General features: G+C 47.3%; 2 protein-coding genes across 5 annotated transcripts in view; one reads left to right on the forward strand and one right to left on the reverse strand.

Moving 5' to 3' along the window:
* ATL2 (atlastin GTPase 2) overlaps positions 1–5,094 on the forward strand; it is a 39,053-nt gene extending 33,959 nt beyond the window's left edge. For 2 of the 4 annotated variants that reach the window (XM_027889229.1, XM_027889232.1), the window contains exons 12-15: positions 1,304–1,735; positions 3,170–3,184; positions 3,284–3,394; positions 3,804–3,918. In XM_027889229.1, coding sequence (XP_027745030.1) covers positions 1,304–1,735; positions 3,170–3,184; positions 3,284–3,391 — 555 coding nt within the window. In that variant the 3' untranslated portion in view covers positions 3,392–3,394; positions 3,804–3,918. Of the gene's footprint in view, positions 1–1,303; positions 1,736–3,169; positions 3,185–3,283; positions 3,395–3,803 lie in introns of all 4 variants that reach the window. The other 2 variants (XM_027889231.1, XM_027889230.1) reach the window with 2 other exon arrangements.
* Positions 5,095–7,815: 2,721 nt separating this feature from the next.
* On the reverse strand, positions 7,816–14,805 carry EIF4A3 (eukaryotic translation initiation factor 4A3). Its single transcript, XM_027889233.1, has 12 exons — positions 14,597–14,805; positions 14,306–14,378; positions 13,439–13,505; positions 12,405–12,467; positions 11,812–11,944; positions 11,033–11,113; positions 10,592–10,733; positions 9,657–9,795; positions 9,079–9,194; positions 8,439–8,546; positions 8,225–8,352; positions 7,816–8,007 (listed from the first exon to the last, which is right to left on the reverse strand). Exons 1-12 carry the CDS (start codon positions 14,757–14,759, stop codon positions 7,991–7,993), a joined length of 1,230 nt encoding a protein of 409 aa, XP_027745034.1. The 5' UTR covers positions 14,760–14,805; the 3' UTR covers positions 7,816–7,990.
* Positions 14,806–26,242: the final 11,437 nt, after the last annotated feature.

Raw genomic sequence — 26,242 nt, forward strand, 5'->3', positions numbered from 1 at the left:
ACTATCCCCCTCGTGGCCTGAAATGTAAGGAACAACAGGTGCAATCACACAGTGTAAGGAAACAGTGACAGTTATTTGTGTGGTGCCCTCTTGATCCCTCAGCCGCTCATGGTGTTTAACACACTCTGGGCAATGTGAAAAGACTGTTTTGAAGAATGAGACTAGTGGCCATTTTCCAGGGAATTTTCCTGCATGTGGAGGGCTTCAGTATGGGAAAAATCAGAGAGGTGCTTGTTAAACTTGAGCAAAGGGCAGAGTGGAGGTGTCTGGGTCTCAGCAGTGATATTCACCTTGAAAGAGGTTGTCAGTGAAGCCATGCATCTGTCTTATGAGGTAGAAAGTGGATGCTATACTCTGAGAAAGTGATCTTGTGTATCCTGCTGAAGGGATAGCAGCAGGAGAAACTTAAAGTTGTTGCTGCACTCAGGGCATGAGATGACAAGCAGTACTTTGAGGCAGGAAAGGAAAGGCTGTTGTTTGTCTAAGAACTAGTAGTTCTTTCCATATAATGTCACAGTCTGACTGTGAGGGTGTGAAGGAGCTGGAGCTGATCTGCCATATATATATCTGATGGCCTGGGTAAACAGAGTAGAAGTCCTTGGAGTCTAACCATTTTCATACTCATGCTGATTCAGGGAAAGGAAGATGGTGGTGTCCATATCACGGTATCCATTTGAGTCCCTAGTCGTGTCCCCTCAGCAGGGATGTACTCTCACAAGTTGATCAGAATCAAGCAGAGAGGACAATCTAAGGAAGAATAGGCTAGTGATGGCAGCAGCTAGTTCTTGCTAATTTGTATCCCCTGCTAAGTCCATGGAGCCTGCAAGTAGCAGCAATAAACAGGAATACACTTGTTGAGTGGCCAGAATCTACCTGTTTGTCCAAGTTCTGCACTGACCCTCTCACTGAGATGGGTGACCAGGAGTAAAAAGATGGCTTGTGGCCTTCAGAGTAGTCCTAAATCTTCCTCAAGTTTTCTCTGCCCCTTGGTGTTCCTTTATTTCACTTTTTCATAGCAGGAATGTGCATGTGGCCATTGTCCTATCCTTCCGGGCTTGGAACAGTGAAAGTATGAGTTCAGTCATGTGCTGTGGCTCTGTGGGGTTGGACAGGTAAGGCTGCTGCTGTGCCAGGGCGCAGAGTACCTTTAGCTGCTTCACTAGACAGGCCATGAGCTTACAGAGCCAAGAGAGCTGCAGGGGGCAGTCTGGTGCTGACCTGGGAGAAGAGCAGAGAGAAGGGTAGGTTTGCTTTCTGTACAGCAGAAGATACTCAGGGTGTGATTCTCTGATTACTCTAACAGATCTGTGGGGGAGATAAGCCTTACATTGCCCCATCGGACCTCGAGCGGAAGCACCAGGATTTCAGAGAGACTGCTATCAGGCAGTTCCGCTCCGTGAAGAAGATGGGAGGGGAGGAGTTCTGTCGGCGCTACCAGGAACAACTTGAAGTGGAAATCGATGAGATCTATGCAAACTTTGTGAAGCACAACGATGGCAAAAACATCTTTTATGCTGCTCGTACCCCTGCCACTCTATTTGCAGTCATGTTTGCCATGTATATAGTCTCAGGACTGACTGGGTTCCTCGGTATGAACTCCATAGCTACCCTGTGTAATCTCGTGCTGGGGATGGCTCTTATATCGTTTTGTACGTGGGCGTACGTTAAGTACTCTGGGGAATTCAGAGAAGTTGGAACAGCCATCGATCAGATTGCTGAAGCTATATGGGAACAGGTTGGTATCTCTTTTTATTGCAAAATCTTCCTTTCTTGAGCAGACATACGAAACAGTTTCTGTTCAGTGCTGAGTGTAAAAAGCTGGTCTAGACCTAATGGAGAATAGTAGTGCTGCCAAAAGGGAATTCTGCTCAGAAGTGTGACTGCTCTTCAGGAGGAGATGCCACACACAAAGAACGTTAAACAAGGTTAGGGTCTTATAAAAGAAGTGTTACTTAAAGTCCTTAGTAGGTGCTTGGATGGTAGACTGGAGGGACTCTTCCTTGTTACTTTTTCAGAGTTCTGTTTTTAAAAGTATAGGTAAACGATAGATGTGGTGGATAAAATATCTCAGATGGTGCAAGAAACGGGAAACGCGAAACACTGCCCTCCTCACCTGGTGTGATGCTGAAGGGCTGACTAGTTCTTGGAGAGAAGTGGCTGGGTGATGACTTGCAGCAGTTGCTACAAGGGGGCTACAGCAGGTTTCTTCCTTCAAGATTTGTGTTGTCTGTGACAATTTCAGTGGGTGCAACTGCTGATTGCAGGCAATGCTCAACAGACAAATTCCTGAAAGAAAAGACGTGCGTCTAAGAGCACCAGAGCTGGAGCAGAAAACGTTCTGCACTGAGATTTTGCTGCACGAATTCAGTTGACACAGCTGGGCCACTAAGGCCAGTGTAGAGAATTCCTGACCAACTCTTGCAAGTAGTTTTTGAAGCATTCCGACTAGCTGTGTCCAGTGCCAGCAGAAGGGAAACACCGTGGTGCTGTTACTAGAAATAAAGGCCTCACTGAGCTTATCTGGGATGACATTTGAGTGTGTCCTATGAGGCATGAGCAAATAACTAACTGGAGCCCTCTCTACAGATGCTTCTACATTTGTAAAATTCCTGTTTTCAAGGTTCATTCTTGGTCTAGTGGTACACTAGACCTATCTGAGCAACCCAGTGGGTTCCCTGTAAGGTTGTGAGTTACGCTGCAGCAGAAAAAGTGTATCTTCAGTAGTGGGAGGGAACTGAGCATCAGGGTACTAAACCTTGAGTGACACCCATAAGTAGTGATTAAAATGGAGGCTCTCCAGTACTACTCAGCTCTTTGCTTTGGAGCGTGGGGCTGAAGAGCACTTCAAGAAAAGTGAAAGGTGTCAGTTTTTTGTCTAATACTTGCTGAGTGCAGCTGCTGATGAAGGTTAACCAGAGCACATAAGGCTTGATTTGACTGTTACCTTCCCTGGAAGGGGGAATACTTGGCTTATGCTGGCAGGAGCTTGCTATTTGTGGTCTGGCGGAAGGGGGTCTCCAAAAGAGCTTGCTGGTGTTGCTGTTACAAGTGCACATCACCAATAATACGCAAAGTACTGCAGGTCCTGTCTAAGTCACTCTGATTAGATACCATGTTCTTGCTATTGATTTTTCTGAATCTCTGCTTTTCTTTTCCCTCCTTGCTTCAGAGGAATCCCAGGAAGGTGAGCAGTTACTGGCAATCAGGTTTTTTTTCTGAACTTGATTGACTTTCTGCTGTGTTTTAAGAGCCATTTTTCCTAACAGCTGAATTCGTGTTTTAGGTGTTTTCCAAACTCTTTGAAGTCCTTAGACGCCGAACGATTCGTCGTGCTCTTACATCAGTGCCGCGACAGCGACTCTCATCCAACAATAACAAGAAGAAAAACTAGCCAGTATTTTTAACTTTCTTTCTGTATCTGAAGTGTTCACACTTACACATATAGGACAATAAGCTGGACCGTCTGGGCCGGTCTGCATAAATGCTGTAACCATACCAGACTGATGCTGCATATGGGGTATGGAATTGCACATCCATCTTCTAGGAACTGTAAAGTGGTTTGAATTCAGTGAAATACTGCTATGTAGGAGGGGTATCACTTGTGTCATTAGCATGTGACTGCTTTAACCTCATTACTCTAGCAGCAAAACTCATTTCTCTTTCAGTTCATGCCACTTTGGGTCAGACTTCATCATTCTAAGTTTTTTCATAATTTCAAGTCTCATCTCTTTATATGGTTTTATATTTTCTTTTCCTTGGTTACCTCATTTTCTTGTTTCTTTTGCACATTTCTCATTCCACAGGTGTTGAAGCCCATGAGTGATAATTTGATGGAGGATCATATGAGGCAGTCTGTAAAAAACTCTATCAAAGCAGGCCTGACCGAGCAGGTGGCTCACCATGCCAGACTAAAGACAGACTGACAGTTCGTCTCCTCTTCAACTCTACCCTCTCATCCTAGACATGCTTGCTGTACCATGAGAACTCAAATATAAAAAATAAATAAAAATAAACCAAAGTTTACAATCAACTGTAGAAGTAGTTTAGTGTGATTGGCTTCACAGATTGCTGCCATCACCAGGGAAGAGTAAGTTTGTCAGTGCTCAGCTTCTCAGACAAACTGGTGCCGTGGAGGCTGCCGGGGGTGGGAGGGAGGGTGGGTGTCAGTTTTACATATAGGCCCGGTGAACTGTGTATGTGTGTGTTTGGGGGTGAGGAAGAGGGGATCTTCCCCCAGTGTTTTGAGTCTACGCAGTCTCTGGCTTACAGGGGAATCTGTCCTCTGCAGGAGCTGATTTCAGGGAAGTGTCATGATCAGACCCACACAAGGTGTGCTCTCACCAAATGTACCCAGCTCTGCACCATCCCCTCGCCACCTCTACAAGTGTTTCTGTGTATCCAGTCGGTGGAGCCATTAGAGCACCCACTACATTACAATACATATCTTGCTTTATTGCCTTTTATACCAGTGTTACACAGATGCATGTGTTGGTTCCTCATGCTGCTGATGGCAGGACTGGAGTGTAAGGGAGGCAGTGGGTCAGAGCAGAGCATGTGTTGCCTTGAACTCGCAGACCTGGTCCCAAGGGAGGTGCATATTGGAACTTGAGCTGTCTTTTTCTGCAGTTTAGCCTTCATGTATATAATATTGCCATTAATTCTACTGGGGGAGAAATTCCATCCAAAAATGTTGCCTACAGCTACCAAGCAATGAGTTAGGATTGTCTGTACAGTGTGTTTAGTTTTTATTTTTTAAGAAATCACAGATAGGGCATGTATATGAAATATAAATATATAAATACAATTTTGTATCAAAGTTTTGTAGTTTATGGCAAAACCTGGTTCTGTGGTAGCTAAGTGCAGTTCCTGTAAAGGAATGTTTGTGGCTCATGTAAATGTGTGAATGCATCAACAATTTGAAGTTTTTTGATATATTTGTGATATTTACCTGCCTTGAGCACTGCAATCTCTCACCCCCTTGGGAAAATCAGTGGGAATGTTTGTTGTGAAACTCTTGTCTTCTGTTGCATTTTAAAGTTATTTCCTGTAATTTATTTTCAGTACATGATTAAAATCAGTTGTGTATATATGAAATGAAATCTGTGCTTATTTTTAAAAGATGTTCAAGTATGTATTCTACAACATAAACTATGTCAAATACTTATCCTGACAATTATATGAACAAATTGTCTATTGTACTTCATAGCTTTCTATTGAAGCTGATGTTTCTCTCATGCTTGTCTCTGGAAGATGACACCTGTCTAGATCATACCCCCTCCCTGCACAGGAAAACCTCCTCCTATTCTAAAGCACGCTTGACTTGAGGAGTTGCTTGTCAGATTCTGCCCTCCAACAACTGTATCACTCTGAAATCTTGTTACTGGCTTTATTTTCATTCTTGGCTAAATCAGTACCAACTGTGTGGAGTGTAAAGGCAGCTAAATAACTAACTGCTGTAGTTTCAGCTGGAAATGGCTGTGTGCAATAGTTGGGATTTTTTGCATTCCTGAATGGTAACAATTTTCATCAACATTTGAGCTTCATCAGTCTCCTCTCTCTCGAGTGAGGGAAATCATCTGTCTAGGACTTAAGCAATTGCACTGTGACTTTTGCACTGCAAAGAACTGCTGGGGAGTGGTGGTTACCTGCCCTCTGGAGATGAGGGCTCAGCTCCAGGTGAAAGATGCTGAAGATGAGGTAGGAATGTTGCATTTTATGATTCTTTCAAACTGTACAGATTAAATACTGTTATTCAAACAAGCCAGTGCTTTGGTGATTACTGTCTTGGTCAAATGATTGAGTCACACAGGGGGCTTGAAGAGGCAGTGCTTGCTCTTGCTGCTTGTGTTCTCCAGGAAGGTGCTGTTCAGATCTGAGACTGCTCTGCCCTGCGAAAGAACTTTACAGAATACGGACAATAAACAGGAAGGCTTTATCTGCACTTTTTCCTTCTAGTAGAGAACTGAAACAGAGGATATGTGGGGGGAGAGTTCATGAATCCTGTGCTAACAAGCTGCACAATGAATTCAACCCCTCCTCAATTTTTGTGGAAGGGACCAAAGATGGGAAAAGGAAGGGGTCAAGATGACTTTTGAGCAAGTGTGGGAAATCGGTGATTTAGGGGATAACGAGCTGGTCACGTGTCAACAGGCTGCTGGGGCGTGTTCTTGTCTGTTAACTCCATTTCTTATCCTCTCCTGGAAGAAGGAACTCCGTTCTATGTGCACATGTGCAGAGAGGTCTAAGTTCCAGCGACAGAAGAGTGAGGTGGTGTGTTGCTCTGTGAATAGCGAGCTGGATTTATCCACCAAGTAGAGCAAGGGGCCTGGGAGTCAGGTATTGAAGCAGTTCTAAATCTAGGCTGGATACATATTTTTTTTTCCTGAGGCACCTGGAGGGATGAGGAGGTCTGGGCTAACTTAGAGGGTCTGGGGTTTAACTGGGATCCATTTGTATTTGTGAGCCTCCCTAGGTGGGAGGCAAAAGAGGCTCCAAGGGCCAGTTATCAGATAGACTTGTGTCTGGGGACCAGCTGCTGAAGGGTGTTCACAGGGGCTGTGCGCAAGGGGGGGCTGAGCCAGCAACTGGAACACAGCTTTGGGCCATCTCCATGTGCCAATCACAGGAGCAGAGTAGTGAGCCAGAGGCTGGATACTGGATGGACTGAGCCTCTTTGCGCAGTAACTGGAGGGATCCAGAACCTGTGTATGTATTTCCCACTGCCAGACCTCCGTTCTGATCAGCTGGAGAGGGACAGGATGTCAGTGTTGGTGCTGTTGTGCCAGTGCTGAACCTTGACTGGTATGAATGGCAGGAGCACATGCTGTGTGTGCCCAGTGGGAGTGCTGGCTCAGCCCTGCTGCTGGTTGCACACGGGGGCATGAAGCTGTAGTGGCCTCACCTCCATTGGGCAACTCCTTACAATTAGTATTCTTAGTAAAATAAGATTAGTAATTCTTAACTTTTGCCTATGTACTGTTAGGAGCATCAGGACCCAGAGTGGGTACAAGGGAACTAAGAAACTTCACTAGCAGAATACATGGGGGCATGAAGGAGGTGACAGATGCTTGTTTTCTCTATCCCAGGCTATTCTGCTGCTACTCAGGAATTTTGAGAGCTGTTCCAATTCTGTGGTGTATTCAGCCTTGCTGCCTCTGTCCTCCCTGAGCAAGCAAAAAGACCAATTTAACAGCAAAAGCATAGAGCAGCAAATGGTAACTGAGCCCACATCTGTAGTACAGCTCTGGCCAACTCCTGCCTCAAAAAAGGGATACAGCACAGCCAGGAAGGAAAGCTACATGGAAGATACTACAGCTAGCAAAGCACAGCGTAATGCCATAGAGAGACAGATGAGAGAGATGACTGGGAAGATGTAAAAAGCTACAGCAGCCAAAAGAGGTCAAGAAGGCAACAACACTGGATATGTGTTCTGTCACGTCAGGAAGTATCTGCCCAAGTACCTTGGGAGGGGAAACCCTCATCTGGAGCAACCAGTGCAGTGATTTCTGGCTCCAGAAAGCCAGAAATTTCCTGTTGTTTATGTCTATCTTGTAGCTCAGTTCTCCTAGAGCAGGCTAAGGCCAGACCACAGATTTTTCACGTAGATGGCTGATCCTTAAAAGTTATGGAAACTAAAAAGTACTTCAGGTAGTCTGGCACAACAATAATGAAAGGGTGGAACACAGGAAGCCCCGTATTTTATGAACCTTGATAAGCGGAGTGTCCAATGTGTTTTCTGGTTGTGCCAGCTAAGTATGGCAGTATCTGAAAACTCCCCACCCATTACTGTTCTGGGTTAAAGTAATTAAGCACAGGTTATGGTAAAACTTCATTTTTTAATTGAAAAACATGGGTGGGAGTAAAGACAATATTTACACAGGTTCCCAAGTGCGGCTCAACTCAAGAACATATGACCAGGAATACGGTAAAAGGATGTGGGTCCAAAACAGAATTATGGAGGGTGCCGAATGCTACAGCTTCCTGTTGACCTTCAGATAAGATCAGCAACTGAAACGAGAGAAAATGGAAGAATTAAAGTATGCACCGGGTGTGCTGAGAGCCACAGCCCAGCAGTACAGCACACCTACTGCTGCTCCCAGGTCCTTCCCAGGGGAAGCCAAGATGGGGTGGGCTTGGGAAAGAGCATATGGCAAAACAAAGCATCTGGCCTTTCTTTTGTGAGGCAGCAGGGTAACAGCCTAGCCGGGGGGCTGGCTGCACTCACCATTCATGGGCATCTCGTCTATCTGGGTGGAGTAGTACTGCTCGATGTCCCGCAGGATGCGAATGTCGTCGTTCTTCACAAAGTTGATGGCGACACCTTTCCGGCCATACCTGCCTGACCGGCCAATTCTGTAGAGGCAGAGGAAGAGAGGCAATGGAGCCACCTTGGGTAAGAGTCACCCAGAAACGCTCCCCCCTGCAAAGGCTGAACGTACCTGTGTATGTAGAGTTCTCTGTTGTTGGGCAAGTCGTAGTTAATGATCAGGGACACCTGGGGCACATCCAGGCCTCTGGCCCAAACATCTGTTGAAATAAGGACTCGGCTGCAAAGAGAAGGGACAACTGAGAGACTGTTCCACCCAACTGAGAAGGGGGTGAGAGCTGAGAACCCCGTCTCCAGCACCAAGCCATTCTGTGCTCCTCCCTGCCCACAGCACACCAGCAGCGTCTACGTTTTTGCTGCATGGAAAAGTGTCTCATGGCCTATCACCAAACTTAAGGCAGTGCCAACACAGAAGGAATAAGGACAGTACTTTTCAGAAGGAATAATGCTCCTAACAAAATACAGAGGATAGAGCACAAGTATTTTTTCCTTATTTTAAATGCAGCAACTCCCAATGTCTTCAGCAAAACAGAACAGACTAATTCTACAGCTAGAGGTGCGAGCACCCCTCCAGTGGCAATCTCCCAACCCTGCAACACCTCAGGGGGATAGATGGAAATCAGAGCTCTTCCTCATCTGAGCTGAACAAATCCTTCTGAGATGAGAGGTAGTATGGGTCTCCCCTTCACACACTAAAGAAACCCTGCCTTGAGGCAGCAATGCTGTAAAGCAATACTGTTTAAGGCACTAACCTTGCACCAGATCTAAACTCTTTCATGATGGACTCTCTCTCCTTCTGTGGCATGTCCCCATGCATGGATGAAACTGTGAAGTTGGCTTCTCTCATCTTCTCTGTGAGCCAGTCGACCTGTGAACACAAACAGCCCGGGTGAACTCTCTGCTCAAGACAGCCAAACATAAGTTGTGCTCAGAGAATATTTGCAGAGATGTTGCTGGTAGGGACTGAGAGACTTCAACAGGCATTCTTAAACTAACAGAAGTGAATAACTCTTAGAAAGCGCTGGCTATATGATAGAGGGCTCCACAAGCCCTGAAAGGAAAAGCATTTATTCAGAAACTGTGGTTTTGCTTCCAGAATTACAAGCTATCAGAATAAGCACATTCTTACCTACTCTAAAAAGGCAATTCCTGTCAGCTGTATCAGCTCGGACTCTAACCCTGTTGTTTAAGTTAGGCAAATCCAAAGACAAATCTGTGCTCTCACTGAATTATTTCCAAATGAGGAGGCAACCACAGCTCTTAACTAACCCAGCATTGTCTGAGTCACCCTCAGAATGTAACGTGGTCCCCCCTCTGATGGCTGCTGTACCTTTCTTTTGGTGTTACAGAAGATGACAGCCTGGGTGATTGTCAATGTGTCGTAGAGGTCACACAAGGTGTCAAACTTCCATTCTTCCCTCTCCACAGCCACGAAAAACTGCTTGATTCCTTCAAGGGTCAACTCATCACTGTAGGGAAGAACACCACCACAGGTAGGTGAATACATGCAAAGCAGGTAGAAAGATGTGCTCCATCGCAGATCACACCTCTGCCCTGTGTGCTGTGGGTAGCTGGGTCCATGCACAGGCCTGAGTTGTTCTAGAAAGTCCTTGCAGAACTCTGCTCTAAGAAGGACCTTAAATGTGACCCATTCAAGAGAGACTAGAACTGCTCTGCTCTAGACAGACAGCTTGAATTCCTGTTCTTATTGTTCTACATTCAAGCTGCTTGACAATAGAGACCGAAGGAAGTCTCAAGAAGCTTGAATGTACTAAATGGGGCAGTAGAAGAGGTCAGGCAACAGGGAGACTCCTCCTGTCAGGCTGCCTACACTTACTCCTCTGAGTCCTCCTGGGTTCCAGTGCTGGAACCAGATGTATTCTATGCCAAGAACATCTGGGATCAGTCAGCTAAACGTTTTTGTGGCCTGCTATGTAATAGGAAACTGATGGAGGGGGCCTACAAAAATCCTCAGGGGGAGCACAGGAATTGGGTAAGTGTGAAAGACGGATTGCCACAAGAAGAGACTGCTATCCATAGGGAGGATAAGGGGGCAGCCAGGCTGAGCAGCAGCACACAAAACTGGACCAGGATAAAATCAGAGTGATAAGCCAGCCTCTGCTGGAAAACAAGACATGAACATGTCTGCAAACACTCAGGCAACGGTGAGAGACTCTCTCTCTATTAAAATCAGTCAATACTGTGAAATGCCCAGGGCTGCATCAACTCAAAGAATTCCCGTTCTTTCCAAGGAAACTCACTCACCGTTTCACCAAGATGCGAATGGGGTCTGTCATGAATTTGTTGGTCATTTCCAGAATTTCATGAGGCAAAGTGGCACTGATCAGAACCACCTGTGTAGCTGGAGGCAGGTATCTGTACACGTCATAAATCTGCTCCTTAAAGCCTGCAGTGCAAGTCAAGTCACACAGAACAGTTTAGCACATCTTTTTCCCAAATATTCTCCTCTTTCACAATTTGATCTAGGATTCAGTACTCGGGTTATGCTATGAGATGAACATTGATGCATTAATCAGTATCATCAGACAAGGCACATTATGTAGTTTAACCCATTACAACCTACAATTAACTATAATCATCTAACTTTGGAAAAAGCAATCTTTATAAGTGGGCCTGTCAGCTGGGACCCCCTGGAATCTCAAAGAGGTGAAGAGAAGGCAAGTAAAAGGAAAACAAATGTTTTACCTTTATTGAGCATTTCATCTGCTTCATCCAAAACTAGCATTTTGATGGCACGAGTTCTTAAACTTCGACGACGAATCATATCTGTAAGATTTCACTTTGTAAGGTGAAAAGGCTCTGAAAGCAGGCGAGCCTACACTGCTCCCAGCCACTGTCAGGGCATTTTAGTGCAGCAGGGACAGGCTCTTCCCCTGCCCTTTTTTTTTTTCCACCTATGAGGACTAGCTCTGTGTTCTCCCGGTGACAGGTGCCTGTGTAAGCCAGGGCTGTCTGCTTCTCAGAGACCCGGGAGATGTGAGCTTGAAGGCCAACACTGCCGCTGGGTTAACTGCCACGAACAGCTGCAAGTGTACCTGACTTAACAAAGAGGGAGCAACCACCAGTACACAGAATATGTGGACTAACTTTGGCATTCAGGTAGACCCGGCTCCTATCCCCTTGAAGATACTGAAGTATTTTCTGGGATTTTAGTATTGTCTCCTTAAAAAATATTCTTTTTTCCTATGCCACCATATAAAGAAACACTTCAACAATGAAAAACAAAACATAAAAAGAGAAAATGAAGATACTATCCTCCCCACTGATTTCTCTCTAGCCTTTTTCAAGTGTTACCACAGCAAGTTGTTACCTTGCTCCGTTTCATGATAATACTACATTGACGATGTCACGATAAATAAAATTTCCATGCTATTTATAATCAAAGCACACGTGAGCTAAGGAAGTTCCCATGGCTCAGCTCAGCTCTGAAGCTGGAGGTGATGTAGCCTCCCACATTTCCTCACCAAACACACGGCCTGGAGTGCCAGCAACAACGTGCTGCCCATAATCCAGTTTCCGGATGTCTTCCCCCACGTTGGTCCCTCCAATGCAGGCGTGACACTGGACATTCATGTAGTCCCCCAGAGCAAGAAGCCCCTGTGTTGATACAAAGCAATGGTTTAATTACCTGAGCTCTTTAAAGTTTGCATTTGTGAAGAGATGCAGGTCTGCACAGCCAAACCACAGCCATGTAGGTTTTTTAAAGAGAAGTAAGCACAAGGAGTTGGAGGGATTTTCTGTGTGTCTGTTACCCAAACCTCAACAACAGCAAGTCTTCAAACACTGGGAACCCAGTTCCTCAGGGATCACAGCTGCTTTAAAAGTGCTGTCCTTAAAAATTCAGTTAGGACTGTGTACAACTGCCAACCAACATGGTCATGCAAGCAGTAATGGATACAATGCAGATGAGGAAAAGAGCTCAGATCAAAATTTCTTATATCTTTCGGGAACAGAAAGAAACAGTGGAAGCTGTGCTCTGAGCTCTGCTGGGGGAACACCAGAGCATTGGCCCCAGGCCTTGTCAGTGCTTTACAGACAGGGATTTAAATGCTCTTACCTTCTGAATCTGCACAGCTAGCTCTCGAGTGGGTGCCAAGATCAGTGCCTGGGTCTCACGAACCTGATTAAAACAAATGATGACATGGAAGTTAATCACAGGCCACAGAACCAAGCGTAAAAGATTATGGGTCCCCCAGCACTCTGAAATATCACAGCTGAATTAAGGGCCGGTATGCCTAGAGAGCAGCTTTCAAATAGAGCATTATTTGAAATTAGCAGCATTAGCCTCTTTTAAGTTACTTTTGACAAGAAAGAATTTAAGCAGTTCTTTAAGAACTAATTTTTCATTCCAACCCAATTTCTCACCAAAAAAGTGTGTACTTTCCTTGCAAAATAGAAACAAATTTAAACTTCTTCAGTTTTGTACATTTGGTTCAGATAAACACCTTCCATTGCACAAAGATTCCAAGACAACGTTTTAAAGTGTCAACTTTTAAAAATATTATGAGCACTTTACAGAAACGAGGCAAAAGCTGATCTCTGCATTCAGAACATGCAACCTTCATTTTTATGTCCCCAGGCAGTGACAGATGAATAACAATCCAAGCTTTAACTAGCCCACAGATAACCATCATTTTATTCAATAGCATCTGCACATTCAAGTTAATACTTAAAAACTATTGCATGGACATGATACCTCTAACCAGAACAAAAGCACACATTTCTCAGTCAAAAATCTGGGTATGATTCTGCGCAATGTGTGGCAACTGTTTAGACAGATTGATTATGCTACAGGACTGTCTGAAGACAATTCTGCTCATGGAGAGATTAACTTAGCCCTCCAATAGGTGAAATAATCTGTTAAACCCAACTTCATAATTACAAGACTTTCTCTGAATTTATTTTGCCAGTCTGGTTTTAACAGTTAAACTGTTATGGAGTAGAATTAGAATTTTGTCCGAGATTAACTGCCCATAATTAGAAGATTTCAATGTAAGGCTTCATTTATTTACTCAAAAAAAAAAAAAGTTTTTTATGATAAAGACTATTGATTTAGTAAAAAATAATTTTTAGCACGTACTGTAAAATTACCTGTATGTCCAGGCACTGCAGAACAGAGATGGAGAATGTTGCTGTCTTCCCTGTTCCTGACTGTGACCTGAGAAACAGATGTTTGATGAATACTCTGGATATCTGGACAAATAACACAGGCAACTTAGACATATTCCATCCCTCGGCTCTTTGCCACTCCTCCATTGCAAAGAACTCAACAGTGGCAACGCTGTATTTGACAAAGGCTTGTTGTGATCACAGCATGATCTGCTGTCGAGCAGCTTTGAGATCTGCAATACCAGGGACTCCATTGCAGGGTCTCCAGCTCTGGGATGCCCACTCCTTATCAGACCAGCATTTTAAGTTCCCGCCATCTCTCATACATATACTTCTTTTTCTTTCCAAGTAAACAGCAAATAAGTCAATACAATTTTGAAGGCTAATGACTCCCACTAGTGACCTAGAAAGGATTTTTTGGAGTGGCATGCATATTCTTTTTTGTCTCCAAGACACACTTTTTTTTTCCCAGTGACTAAACCTAAGCACCTTTGAAATTAATAACTGTTGGATCACGGTCCACGTGCAGGATGGACAGTTTCACCCTGTTTTGCCCGTCATATCACAAAACCACAGAATGGCTTGGGTTGGAAGGGGTCTTAAAAATCATGTCGTTCCAAACCCTGCCGTGGTGCCATACACTAGACCAGGTTTCTGTGGGCCCCATCCAGCCTGGCCTTCCATGTTTCCAGGGATGAGGCATTCACAGCTTCTCTGGGCAATCTGTTCCAGCGCCCCACCACCATCAGGTCACTCCCCAAACCCTGCGACCCACACACACGCACCCTCGCCCAAGGGCCCACAACCCCCACGGGGCACCCGCTCCCGCCGCCCCAGGGCCCCACTTACTGGGCGATCACGTCCCTGCCCTTGATGATCTGCTTGATGGCTCGCTGCTGGATGGCCGACGGCTTCTCGAACCCTGCGGGGGGGGGGCGCGGCCGTCAGGGCCGGGACCCGGGACACCGGCACGGCCCCAGCCCTGCAGGGCGCAGGCGCGCGGCCCACATCCGGGTGCGCACGTCCCACGTCCCACGGCCCCGCCATTCCCATTTCCCCTTCCCCACTCCCCATTCCCTTTTTTCCCTTCCCCCTTGTCTCTTCTGGCCCTCCTCCCTTCTCTCTCCCCGCCGCCCTGACCGTAGGCGTAGATGCCGCGCAGCAGGTCCTCGCGCAGGCCCATGGTGTCGAAGGTCGGCGTCACGTCCACCTCCTCGCTGGTCTCGAACTCCACCTTGGTCATGTCCTCCTCCTTCATGAGGCGCTTCCTGGCCGAGCCGGCCGAGCCCGCCGAGCCCGCCATGGCCTCCCCGAGTCCCGCGCGCACCACGCAGCGTCGCGCCCGCCCCGCGCCCTCTCCGCGCCTGCGCGGGGGCGGGCAGAGGGGAGGGAACAGTTTGTGCCTGTGCGCGTGCGCGTGCGCGTGCGCGGGGCGGGAGGGTGCCCTGAGGGAGGGACGGGATCCGTGAGGGCTGGAAGGAAAGGACCTCTGGGGATCATCCGGGCTCACCTCGCCTGGAGCGGGCGACCCAGGAACGCCTCCAGGTGGGTTTGGAATGTCTCCAGAGAGAGAAAACTCCCAGACCTCCCCTGGGCTGCCTGTTCAGTGCTCTGCCACCATAAGTGTAAACAAATTGTTCCTTATGTTCAGGTGGAACTTCTTGTGTTTTAGTTTATGGCCATTGCTCCTTGTCCCGTCGCAAGGCACTACTGAAAAGGCTCTGGTACTATCTTCTTGACACCTGCCTTCTAGATATTTACATGCATTGACGAGGTCCCCTCTCAGTCTTCTCTGGACTAAGCAGGCCCAGATCCCTCAGCCTCTCCTCAGAACTGAGGTTCTCCAGTCCCCTAATCGTCTTTGTTGCCCTCTGCTAGACCCACTCCAGGAGCAAAGTGTCTCTTGTTCTGAGGAGCCCAGAACTGGACACAGCTCTCCAGGTGATCCTCACCAGGGCCGAGTAGAGGAGCGGGATCACCTCCCTCGACCTGCTGGCTGCTCTCTTCCTGATATGCCCTAGGAAAAGCATCCGGGAGACTGGACGGGAAGGTGGGCACAGGCTGTTTGTGTTCTTCACCTTGGAATGCGGGATGGAAGTGATCCGTGGGTTGTCACCCCTATTTGGTTTCCCCGTGTGGTGTGTTTCGCCCTGAAGCTCCATGCTTGGGATATCCAGCATGCCGTGCCCATGCGGAAGCCAAGTGTCCAGTCCCGGGAACACCCCAGGCAGTTTGCTTGGAGCGGGGAGAAATGTGCTGGCTGGCAGCCTTATGCCACTGCCTCTGCCAACCCAGGGTTGATTTTCCAGCCTGAGGTGGGACAAGACAATGGAATGAGATGTAGAGGTTCTCAATAGAGACCAGAGAAGAGTCCAAGCTTCTCACTGCCTTTCCTCAGCCAATGCCTTCTCCACTGCTCTGTCCATGTTATTCAAGTATCTGGGATCCAGTTTTCACAGAGCTGATCTCTGGGTTCTTTCGAGGGGCAGAGGGTTTGGATATGGGCATACTGCACTATCCTTCTCGAAGAGAGTTCTTAAATTGTGTTCCATTTGCACTGTAGAAGAGATGGGATTTAAGAAGCAGTTTGGGTGCTTCAAATTCCTGCAGCTGGTGAGTTTCTCTTGGACTCGTTTCTTGGGAACTGACAGATTTATTGACTAAACTGGAAAAGTATGGAGACGGAAGAGCTTTGAGGAGTTGCAGTGTGGCTTGTTCAGCCAAACAACCACATTTCCCGTGGCACATCAATGTCTTTTAAGTAGCCAAAAATTAGCATTCCATGGGGTGAGTTTGTGAAAAGAATCCTGGTTGATGGCCTTGATTAGCAGCTCCGTGAGGTGATTTCCGTTGACTTTGGATAGGGAACAATAAGTCATTGCCGCATCCCTACACAGGACAGTTAATTTGTGTTTGATGTTTTACAATGTCCTGCAGGGAATCCAGACATAAGTCCAGACATCACACTTAGAAAGGCTTCTCTGTCCATTTTCCCACAAAAAATAAAAGGCTAAAGAATAGGTTTTACTGAGAACAATTCAGGCCAAGATGTTTCTTTTCACAAGGGGGTGATTTTACAGACGTTAGTTGGGTGTCTGAAGATGGAGATTTGGGGAGAGTTTTCCACTTGTCGGTCAGTTTTTAGGTGCAGTGTGGACCTCAGCCACTGCATGGTGATTGAAAGGCTCCCTTGGGAACTGCCTGAGTAGGAGCAAACCCTGCTTAGGTGGTGTGGGATGGTTATACAGAACAGCAGAGGGCTATTGAGCCTCATCTTTTTATGGGAGGGAGAGGGATGCACATTCTAGCAGAGGGGAAAGATCACCCCAATTCTAATACTGACTTCAGAAGTGCTGATGTCACTGCAGCTCACATGTGACACAGATTGTCCTCTTTTTAGTCCATGGAAAAAGCTTAATTCTCATTTTTGTTTGATGTAAAATATTTCTTTCTCCTTAGTGCTTTCAATTCCAAGGACTGGCAAGGCATTTGCAAATGCTTTTGAAGTAATTCAGCTTTAATACACTAAGGTGAAAGTGAATCTCTGATTACCCTGACAGCCAGGACAGCTCCATCCAGGATCTTGAGCAAAACAGCTCCAAAACAAAAAGAGGAGTTGTTTCAGGTTCTTTTGACTTAAGATTTTGACCTAAGGCTTCTTTCAAACCTGGTACAAAATTGGTGCTTTTGGAGAGGTTGTCAGTTCTGTGTCAGCTTTCTGCTTTTTGGGTCAGCTTGGCTGAATCTCATCTACCTTTGAAGCTTTGAAGCTTTTACCTTTCAAGGCAATTTTACTCTCTGGGTCAAACAAAATGTTGGCTGGAAGTCCTCATCTTGCAGTTGTCACTGTAAATAAACTCTGTAGCTTTCAATGTTGGTCTTTCTGTGGCTTCTGAGTGTTCACTAAAACCTTCTCATTTTAGTTGCCTTAAGGGCAGCTCAGAACATCTCCCTCCTGGCAGCTTGGGCTTGCTTCTAAAATGTTTCTTCAATATTGATTTGATCTATGAAGTTTCCTTTCGGTGTGGAAAGCTTCGGTGTTTCTCTGCCAGTTTTTCCCCACTGACTTATCTCTGCTGTTTTTTCCTCAGCGTCAGAGGGTGATGTGCAGGGAATTGGTGTGTCCTTCTGGCCAAGCTGTGTGGGCCCTCGTCACTCTTCCATCATCAGCAAAGGCACCAGGTTTGCCAAGCCTCAGCTTTTCACTGTCACCTGAGCCCTGGAAGAACTAAGGGGAGATCCTCAAGGTCTCTGGTGCTGCCTTGATCGGTGGTGGTGGGTGAAGTGAGCGGCAAGGCCTTTCAACAAGCAACCATCTGGGTGCGGAAGAAGCGCTTGCAGCCAAGGTTCATGACGGGGTGGCAGGGCTTGGGGAAGGGCTGGGGAAAATGTGGGGTGGATATGATCTAGGCTTATCTGTGAGATGGGAGGGCATCTCTGAACGACCGGATGGTGTGACAACGGAAGTCCTGTTGGAACTCCTAGAAGAGGAAGTGATTTCAGTCTATGCTGTGCTTGCAGAGGTGGAGCAGCAGCATGGAGGAGCAGGTGAGCCTGGCAGAGCTGCCTGCAGCATTGGACAGCACACTCATGGTCCCCAGGAGTGGGCTCCAGCATGCAGCTGTCACCTCCTATGGATACAAACTGCGGTGCCTCTGGTGAGGGTGTTGCTCCCCGGGAGAAGGGCTCTTCTCTGGGGTGTGTGTGTGAGGTGTCTCCTAATGCTCTACTCTCCCTGTCTGCAGGATCCAGGTGAGGAAGATTGCCAGGGAGAGGGACAAGGCGAGGCTGGACTTGCAGAAGGCGGAGAGACGCTGCCTGCATCTTGGCAGGGAGCTGGACGACCAGTACGTCGCTCTCAAGCACACCCAGAGCAAGCTCAAGTAGGAATGGTCTTTTTGGTGGGGCTGGGAGGATGTGCCTACAGCCTCTCCCTCCCATCCCAGTCTCCCTGTTAAATCTCCCACTTGTTTTGTCAACATGCTAGTGGCAGAAAAATCCCTGAAGACCTTCCCTCACTATGGTTTCAGCATCCTTCCAACCAAGTTCTCATCTCCTGCTTTGTGCGTGGTGAGGGAGGGTGTCTGTACCTCGTGACCATCTGAGAACATGTTCCAGGTGCCCCAACCATGTTGCTTTCTTCCCCCAGGGATTTTCAGGCAGAAATAGAAGCAAAAGAGCTGCTTTTGCAGAAAGCAGTCAGCCAGCAGGCAAAGCTGGAGGCTGATACACAATTCCTCCAGGGCAAAGAGGCCAGTCTGCGAGGGAGACTGAACCATGTGATGAAGGTAAGTAAAGTGGCCTGGGTGAAACGTCTTCACTTCTTCAGAGGAGGCAAAGCAGAGGCGGTGACAAATATGGATGGAGGCGGTGACAAATATGGATGGCTTGCATTGCTTTTGCTGAGAAGGACAGGAATTTTATGCAGAAGATTCGTCAGCGACATCCATACTATTGTATTAAATACAGAGCTTGTTCCCTTGCCGTGACATTATTAAACCTCCATGTTGTTTGTTGGGAGTAGTTTGGCCCTTGGTAACACCTGGATATGCAATGGCCAAGGCTATAATTGTGCCAGGGACCATGCCAAAAGCAGAGATGATGGTGTCTGCATGCCTGGGATCATCCCAGTTCTGTTCAGTGTAGAAGTACAGCGGGAGATAGCACAGGAATTGCTGCCTTTGTTGTCTGTGACGGAAACCATAGTTTTGTACAGCAGAGGTAGAGATGAGCCTGTGGGGCTGTCTAGCTCTTAGTCTGCAAAGCCCACTCCTATGCTTGTCTTTTGGAGAGATGAACCTAACCCCAGCTCGTGTGGTATCAGCAGTGTGCTGTCCTGTTGTGGTTTAGGAATGGTACTGCCCAATTTAGTTCTCCCAGAAGACTCTGCAAACCACACTGCTGCTCACTCCCTCTCCCCCATCTTCTGTCCCTCGAGTGGCTTTAGAGGGGAATTGGAGGCACAGAAGGCAGAGATCGTGGGTTGAGATAAGAACAATTTACTGGAAACAGCTATGAGATAAGAAAAAATCCATTAACAGCAACAATACTAATAACAAAAATGTACAAAGAGAGTGTGATTTGTATGCAAAATGCTCACCGAAGAGCCCAGCCCAACCTGCAACCATTTTTCCTTTTCTTGTTTTCTCACTGGAAGAAAGGTGTTTCTCCATGAAAGCTTCCTGCTGCCCCTGGCAATGGCATGAGATGGTGTAGAATAACATCTGGGCACCCTTCTGGCTGCTGCGAAAAATGACTCCTGTCCTGTCTGGACTGAGGAGCTGTCAAATCCGGGTCTTCTGGAAGCTGTGCTGTGTTTGCCGTGCTGCCAGTTGTTTCACAGCTTCCTGATGAAGGCCTGTGTCTGATGAACCCATCCTGCCCTGTCAGGACCCACTGCATCAAAATTTCTGTTTTGTCAGCAGAACACAGAGCTGCAAAACAAGGTCAGAGAGATGACTGAGAAGCTGTCAGCCTCTGAGGAACTGGTGTTGGAGCTGCAGAAAGAGCTTAACCACATTGCGAAGGAAAAGGTAACCTTTCTCTGTTGTACTTAAATAGAAACTTTTCAAGAACTCATCAAAAAATTGATCTTGCATATTTTGGCTCAGATGTTATGGTCTCCCCTCTGTGATCTCTGCTGCACATTGGTGGCAACCTGGAAAGAAAAGAAATGTTGGCTTTTAAGTTAGGCCTTTTGAAGCTTGGGGGAAAAAAAGGGTGAAGAAAGTTTGCAGTTTTAGAAAATTTTACAAATCTGCAGTGTTCAAGTGAAAACTTTGAAGTTTGGTTTCCAGAAAAAAAGAAAAGCTTTATTTTTCTCAAGTATTGAAGTAAAGGGTTAGTTTTGGTATCTTCCACTCCTACAACTCACCTGGTAAAATGAAACTGGGGAGAGAAATGAGTCTGTGGTCTTGTTAGCCAGGAAAGGTTGCCTGCCTGTAGTCGTTGTCTCTTGCATGTGGAGAAAAATGTTTTTCCTCCTCTTTCTGCATCTGACTCATCCCACAGGTGTCAGTACGAACCCTTCTGTTGAATCTGTGGGTGTAGCACCATGACTTCAGTGATTTAGTAGAGCGTTCGGCTCTCTGTTTGGAGGGGTGATAACTTTCTTGATGAGAGGTGTTTCCCTGTGCTTGTGCAGCTGGGCCAGGTGGAGCCCCACAGCCCAGAGTTCCTGAGCCAGAGTGAACGCTTTGCTGAGATTGTCCTGGAATACGAGCGGCAGTGCCAGGTACGTGTGGGCAGTTCTCCAGCAGTCGTTGTGAAAGTCCTGCTCTCCTCAGCACATCTGTTGGGCACTTTGGCCTGGGGGGAGTGGAAGCAGGCAGCCCTGATCATGGTGCAGAGGAGAATCCCTCTTGTCTTGCTCAGAGGAGGCCAGAGACAGCTGTACCCTCAGTAAAGCAACCTGTCCCCTCACTCCTGCAGCCCTCCATGGGTTGTTTCCCTTGCTGGGATTTTGGCAGGGAGGAGTAGGGGTGGATGGTAAATTCTTCTCTGTCTGCCACTCTGTAGCCATGGACTATTTTGTTTGGGAACCCTGGACCTCTGTCGATAAGGACAGACCACCCTGGGCTCTGTTGGCATTTCTTCTTGAGCACAAGGAGAAAGCTGTTCTCCATATTTGGAAAGCATGTTAACAGCAAAATTCTTCTATCCTTTTGTTTTTCCCTTCCTTCTCCTTGCCCCCACTTTACAAACCTCTAAAAAACTTGCTGCTGGACTCTGCTAGAGAGTCAAGGTGAGCCAGTCCAGGTATCTGGTGTGTGTGTGTGGTCCAGGAATTGGTGTTCTGTATGTTGTACTTCCTGCAGGGTCATGTGCTCCTTCCGAGAGCTTTGGGCTGTCTGGGATGAGCACAACCTCTGTTTCCCTTCTCTTAATTTTTAAATGACTTGTGTATCTTGCATGTTGAGAGTTGCTGAGTGCTCTGTGCTTTGGCTCCCAAATCCTGTGCTTGTTACATTGCCCATTTGTTCCCAAGTGGTGTGTGTGGCTGGGGAACACCACTGAATAGGGACAGTGACTTATCACATCCCTCCAGCAAGGGCTGAAATGTGCACTTGCAGCAGTCGTTCTATGGACACATCAGACAGCCCCTCTTGAATCTGTAATTAAAGGCACTGGAGCATGATGCAGTCCAGCATTGCTCCAGGTGGCACCAGAGGGTTGAATATGCTTGGTGCTGCGATTTTTCTTCCTGTTGAGCAGCCCCAGAGTTGTCCATAAGAATGCTCATGTATGGATAGGTTCGACCTTCAGGCTTCATCTGCCCCTGTGAAGGCACCCACTGGGGTTTATCTTTACGCTTGTTGAGTGCTGTCAACCACCTGCCCTTCCTGTTTAGAATGGAGATGAAACAAATTGAGTTTGCATTTGTCTACATCTTCTCAGTAATATTTATTAATTGGAAGTGTCCTAGTTCATAGTCCCTTGTAACACATCAGCTTCCTGAGTGGCAGCATGTGGGAGGTAATTTGATGTTTACTCAAAGTGGTCTGCTGCTATTGCTTCCAGTGTGGGACGGAGGGTGTGAGGTGAAACAAGCAGTTTTCCAGCTCCAGACACCCACATGGAAGTGACTGATTGCACTGATGTGGCGGTTCATAACTCGGGGTTCAGCTATGGGACTCCTTGCTGCAGGCTGCTATTGGCACTGAGGTGGGATAAACTCCTGTGCTGGCCTCAGGGTGTCTCTGGCACCAGGTGACCAGCAGGACCTGCCTCGTGCTGTGCTTCCCATGGGATCAGCACGTCCTCACTTTGCTTTATTCCTTCTGCAACCTGGAAATGTTCCCTCCCAGAGCCCTGTGGGACTTGCTTCTCTGTTGCCTTGTGTGCATACAATAGTGCTTGTTGGCTAGCCGGGATACCCACAGAGGTATCTTGAAGATGTAAACACAAACCTCTGGGCCCGTACTGAGATCACTGTGTTTCTTATGTGTTGGACGTTAGCAATGGTGGTTTAGGTCAGGAGGGTCTCAGGAGGCCCAGCCCTTTGAGGTGTCTGCAAAAAACCCTGGTAATCATGTGCTTTTGCATGCAGGGCCAGTTGCTTTGTGCTTTACAGTGTCTACTGGTGGTGGTCATGGTAATCTGGACTTGCATTTCTTCTGTGGTGCTTCCAAATTCTCTCATGTCTGCCTTTGCTTGGGAAGGAAGAAAAACCCCCCTGTGCTGGGGCTGGGGGAGGCCTCTGCTCTTTGTGCTGGGTCAGAGAGCAGGAGGCTCTGAGTACACATGGCAGCTCCAACACCCTGGGGGGGCTTTGTAGCCACATCATGACCAGTCTTTGGTCTTTTCAGGTGCTGTATGACCAGAACAGGGTGCTGCGGAGGGAGCTGCAAAGGCTGCGTCTCCAGCTCCAGGAGAGCAGGGCTGAGACAGGGCTGCCAGCAAGAGGTAATGTGCCCCAGGGTTCAGTGCCTCTCTGTCTTCTCAGCAGGAACAAAGTTCCCTCTGGATTGACTTCTACACGGGAGTGTGGGGTGGCTTGTGCCTGAAGTACTGCTGCAGGTTCTGGTACTGGGCAGCCACGGGAAGGAAGAAGGGGAAATTGGATGGTGGGGAGGAGGGAAGGAGGCTTTCCCAACTCAAGAGCTGGTGATGGTAACCTGTGGACTAGGCAGCTAGGAGTGAACAGGCAGATTTTCACTGTTGAGGATGTTAGGGAAACACAGTATAATAAAGAGGAAGTAGCAAGTTGTATGGACTTGACTGGATGAAGCTGCAGCCATTCTTATCAGTCCTGTCTTGTAGGCCTGTCCTTACAGGGCTCCTTTCTGTCAGAAAGCCCCTCTCCAAGCCTTCTTGTTCTTGCTTCTGAATATACAGAGATGTCACTCCCAGTGGAGCAGATCCAAGAGCAGCTGCAGGACCTGAAGGTGCAGCTGGAAACCAAGGTGAGTGGGGTGGAGGGAGTTGTCCTGACTTCTTGGTAAGCACAACTGCTACACTATGACTGATTAAGCATCTGTTCCAGGAGGATTGCTGGAGAGAGAGTTAAGGCTGGGAAGCAGTGTGGTACCTCAGCACTTGGCTGGGATTATTCCATGTGCTTCTCCAGCCTGTCTTAGCTGGTAGGAGCATCGGGAGCCCTCATTGGCTGGCAAAGGCTTTGTGGAAATCGCTGTCACCTTGCAAAATGTTTGTGTGGGTCCTGTAGGGAACCAGAGATTACCCGATGTTGCTATCACAGTAAAACCAGCAAGAGGACCAAGAGGAGAAGCGGCCAGGTGTCTCCTGAGGGTAGGGGGTGTATCAGAGCCCTGTTGCCCTGGGCTTGCAGCACATTTGAACCCACTTGCCCTCAGATGGCAGTGTGAGCCCAGTCCTCTTTAGACAGCTTTAGAGTGCTCATGTAAAAGGCCTCCTCTTTTTGCTGCTGAACTGAGAGGTCAGTGATGCTTGCAGGATTTCTGTTGCAGCACTGCAAGAGTAAATTCCAAACTGCCACATAGGTGACACAACAGCACGAAGCTGCTTACGGATGCTCTGCCTGCTTCACAGTCCTGCCTTTGTGCTCATCAAATCCTGGAGTTTCTCGTGTTTACAGGGCAGCTGTGGGGAGCAGCAGCCACCCACCACCACATCTTAGCAAGGGACCACTCTGCAGTGGAGGAAGGATGTGAGGAGCAGTGGCAGATGATGCCCTGGCCTCCCCCGTCTGCTCTCAGGAGTTCCTTGTAAACAAGGAGAAAGGGGAGAACTGTGCTGTTTGCTGGAAAGAAATGGGAACCACGGGTACCTGCCTGTTAGAGGCTGCTGTTTGAGACTGTTGCCTTAAGTTCAGCAGGGACCAGAACTGCCTGAAGAGTGTCCCCTCTTCAGGGACCAATAGATCAACTTGAATTAGAGCTAATGGAAGAGGAGAGGGGAGCTCTCAGGAACATTGTGCTAATATCCAAATCCTATTTCCTTCCAACAGATAAACTATTACAAGGAACAACTAGAGTTAATGCAGAAAAACTTTGAGAGAGAGAGGAAGGACAGTGAGGAAGGCTTCAAGGCTGAGATGCACAAGATGGAAGATCAGAAGAGAGACCTGGAAGAAACAGTTGCAAAGTACTGGGCTGTAATTAATAGCCTGAAAGAGCAAAAATGTATGTGGAATCTGGAGCTGGAGGAGAGGTTTGAGGTGGAGCAGGCCAGGGTGGGACAGCACCACATTGAAGACATTAGCCATCCAAGGCAGCAGCTGGACGAGGAGGGAGAAGAGCTGGGGACACAGCAGCACCAGGACAGACTGAGCCTGAGGTCTGGCACTGTGCTCTTTCTGGGGCTAAGCAGGAGATTAGGGGTGCATCCCCTGCTCGTACCAGAGTAGGTTGGGCTGGAGAGCTGCTTTAATTTGGAAGAAAATCTGGGCAGTATTGCAGGGCTGCAGCTGTTCGAAGCAAGACATCTAAACTCCCCTTACATAAGTGCTTTTATTTCAAGACTTCAAGTTTCCCTGCATGTTCTACAAGCTTGTGTCAGAGGCAGTGCCCAAGCAAAGACTGTATCTCAAAATACTGAGAGATATGAGAGCTTTCATTAGTGTTTTCTTATTATCTCTCTTTCTTGGTCCTTCAACAAATCTGCCTCTGATTGCTAGATCATCACAACTTGCTCTCTTAAAAGCAGCAAAAAATGTCTTAAATTTCTCTGTATAGCTAAACCAGACTGCCTTGTGAAAGAGTGAGGCTGTCACTAAATGACTGTTAATCTTCCCTTCCTGTGCTTACGGTGCCTGTTCTGCAACATCCCCAGGGACCCCATCCTCCTTGCAGAGGAGACTGGAGAGGAATTGGCAGGAAACTGCCTGTCCATGCCTGCTCCTTCCTGCTTTCCAGCACACCCCACCAGTGCCCACAGGCTTTCCTCCTGCCTCTTTCCTTCTGTCTCCCTTCAGGAGCAGAGTTCCCCTTGGCAATATGGAAACAGAGGATTTTGCTAGGGTCAGTATTGCTCTTTTAGGGCTGAGATATGGGGTAGATGGGGAGAAAGAAGGTGATGGCTGAAGTCTGTGGTAGACCAGTAATTTAAGCTGTGTTACCACTATCTCTGGTGAATGGTGGATGGACTGACTACAGTGGGGAGCTTTCAGAGTTGTTGGAAAAGATGTGATGGGTGTGAGTCTGAGAGATGCAAAATAGTTTGAGAACTTTCTGTGAAGTTTAACTAATTGCCTTGACTTTGCAACAAAAAGAAAGCTTTGTGTTGCATGCCCAGCAAACGTACATTCTGAAGCTGGCTGAGGTTTCCAAGCTGTATTATCAAACCCAGGCCAGCAAAGTGGTTTTTATCTTTAGGAAAGATGCAGAGGTTGAGCATAACCAAGAGCTGTCGTGGAGTGAATGCCAGCATGAGAACAGCTGTAAGGCTTTATTGCAGCAACACTAGTGTGAAAGGAGGTGATTTCCCAACAATAAAGGTTCCAAGGTGAGATCTTCAAGAGCAGCATGCCCAGGAGAGGCAACAGTGGAAGTGTAAGGAAAAAGACAGTCTCTGTTGAAGCAGACTCAGATAAAGTTGTAAGAGGAGGTTAATGAGGAACAGGCCAAAATGTGTGAGATGCTTGAGCAGAAAAATATTAGAAAAGGCACCAGGATGAAATGGAAGTAATGCAGAGTTCATGGAGCCAAGGGCTCTGGTGTTGGAAGGGACAGAGTGTCTGGGAACTTGTCCTCTGGGGGGAAAGGAGCAGGTCCCAAGACTCAGATGAGCAGGTAGACCAAAATCTCCTATTCCAGCTAAGGAACAGAGAAGAAATGAAAAATGGTGTGATGGATGGACCAGTCT

The sequence above is a fragment of the Empidonax traillii genome, unplaced genomic scaffold, assembly GCF_003031625.1.
Source record: "Empidonax traillii isolate 1590-97213 ecotype Southwest subspecies unplaced genomic scaffold, ASM303162v1 scaffold256:size688067, whole genome shotgun sequence".
In the NCBI taxonomy this organism is placed as follows: Eukaryota; Metazoa; Chordata; class Aves; order Passeriformes; family Tyrannidae; genus Empidonax; species Empidonax traillii.